The sequence below is a fragment of the Tarenaya hassleriana genome, unplaced genomic scaffold, assembly GCF_000463585.1.
Source record: "Tarenaya hassleriana unplaced genomic scaffold, ASM46358v1 Cleome10, whole genome shotgun sequence".
NCBI lineage: Eukaryota > Viridiplantae > Streptophyta > Magnoliopsida > Brassicales > Cleomaceae > Tarenaya > Tarenaya hassleriana.
The window spans coordinates 2,375,389-2,377,184 of record NW_010960188.1 but is presented as its reverse complement, the minus strand read 5'-3'; the positions used below and the strand labels follow the sequence as shown (position 1 = coordinate 2,377,184).

Genomic DNA, 1,796 nt, shown 5'->3' with positions numbered 1-1,796 from the left:
TGATCATCAATCACACATCATACTAGTCTTGTCATATCATTATTCCCACAATGATATATGACTAGGGAGTTTAGTATCATTTATAATGATACATGGATTTCATAACACATCTAGTATGCAAGAACATGGAATGAATCAAATACTCTCATAAACCATAGAAAGTATCAATACATCAAATGTATCTAAATAAAGCTCATAGAGCACTAAACCAACACGGATAACCAATTCATTCCCAATATCAGGTCATACCCCTGAATAGGTACTATGATCAGATCAGCTAGAAGATTCCTCCCACAGACTACCAGAGGAATTCCACGTAATACGCCAGTCATTGGCAGAATCTCTTCCGAAGGAATATGTACTCTATAGCGCTCAGCCGTGTCAACATCCATTACATCTAGAGTCTCGGCCATCCCCAAACTTCGGAAGCTATGTGTAGCTTTCGTATCGAACAAAGCACGACAAGCGGTGCCATGAATATGTATAATACCTGTGATGGTAGCAACATCGATCTGCTCTGGGTCACCTTCAACAACTGCATCAATTGTGACTGTCTCCTGGGCATAGTAGGCCCCGTCCTCCTGAGTCTCTGCCTCTGCAGAAAGCATGTAGACTCGTGGCGCTGCGCCCCCTCTACGTGGTGGCTGAGGACGTGGAAATTTCGTCCCCTGCTATCCAGAGGTAGCGACGTTCCCGGTACACTGGTTAGCGAAATGGTCAGGTTGACCACAACGGTAATAAGTATACCCTGAACGACATGGTCCAACATCATCTCGTCCACACCGTGGACAAGATCTGCGTGGTCCTGGCAGTGCCGGTGGCGATGGAGCCGTAGGGTGAACCGCTGGTACTCTTCCCCTATCACGGGGCTGCATCATCTGTCCTGAACTCGAAGAGGGGCGAGTGAACGTAATGCGCCTCATGGGACTGCTGTCTCGATTCCTCTCCTCTTGCTGCTCCTCTTGTTCTCTCCTCTCCAACTTATGCAGCTGAGTCATGTACCTACTCAACATAGGATACTCCTGGATCTCTATCCGTCTACGCAAATAAGGTCGCAATCCAGTCACAAACTTCTGGATCTTCAGCTTCTCAGTCGGCACCAAATGTGACCCGTATCGCAGGAGACGAGTGAACTCTGCCTCATAAGCAGGTAGGGTACGATCACCCTGCTCTAAGTGGAGGAACTCCACAATACGGTGATCCTGGTCTCCTTTCTGGCAATACTTCTCCTCCAATTGTGCCTTGAACTCCTCCCAAGTAAACTGATGATCAGGTGCAGCCTCACGAACCACTTCCTCCCACCAGTGAAGGGCCTCTCCAAATAGATGGTGGCTCGCGATCTCTACCCGGTACTGTAATGGACATCGGACATAGTTCAGATCCCTCGAGATGCGGATCAGCCAATTCTCCGAATCTCAGGTCTCTAAGTCCCCTCGAACCTCGGTGTACCCATCATCCGAAGTTCACGTATCAAAGGCAGATAGTCCACCGCAATAGGGGCTGGAACACCCTCTGGTCTAGCTCCAGCTGGATATGGCATGTTGGTCTGGAAATGATGCCACATCGCATCGAAGAACTGCTACTGGAATTCCAGTGGTGCATGCGCGGGTGGAGGGGTTTCCTCCCTCGCCGGCTCACGAGCAAGTCTACCACGTCTCGGATCGGTACACTACAGACAGGGGAGAAAATCTCAATTCTGGTGACTTCAGGATCATGTGTAAATACGTTAAAACATTTTTTCGAAAATCGTTTTGAAATCATAAAACATTATTCTCTTGGGTTTCAAGCAATTCCTT

At 48.1% G+C, this 1,796-nt stretch overlaps 1 protein-coding gene across 1 annotated transcript; it reads right to left on the bottom strand.

Moving 5' to 3' along the window:
* Window positions 1-671: 671 nt before the first annotated feature.
* On the bottom strand, window positions 672-1,564 carry LOC109117274. The gene is made up of 2 exons (XM_019204189.1): window positions 1,450-1,564; window positions 672-1,342 (listed from the first exon to the last, which is right to left on the bottom strand). Exons 1-2 carry the CDS (start codon window positions 1,562-1,564, stop codon window positions 672-674), a joined length of 786 nt encoding a protein of 261 aa, XP_019059734.1.
* Window positions 1,565-1,796: the final 232 nt, after the last annotated feature.

Excerpts from the sequence above, each read along its gene's own strand:
- LOC109117274 (XM_019204189.1), bottom strand. The coding sequence starts at position 1,564 with ATGTGGCATCATTTCCAGACCAACATGCCATATCCAGCTGGAGCTAGA. Across the intron at positions 1,343-1,449 it reads ACGTGAACTTCGGATGATGG|AGATCGCGAGCCACCATCTA; the intron begins GTACACCGAGGT and ends AGTACCGGGTAG.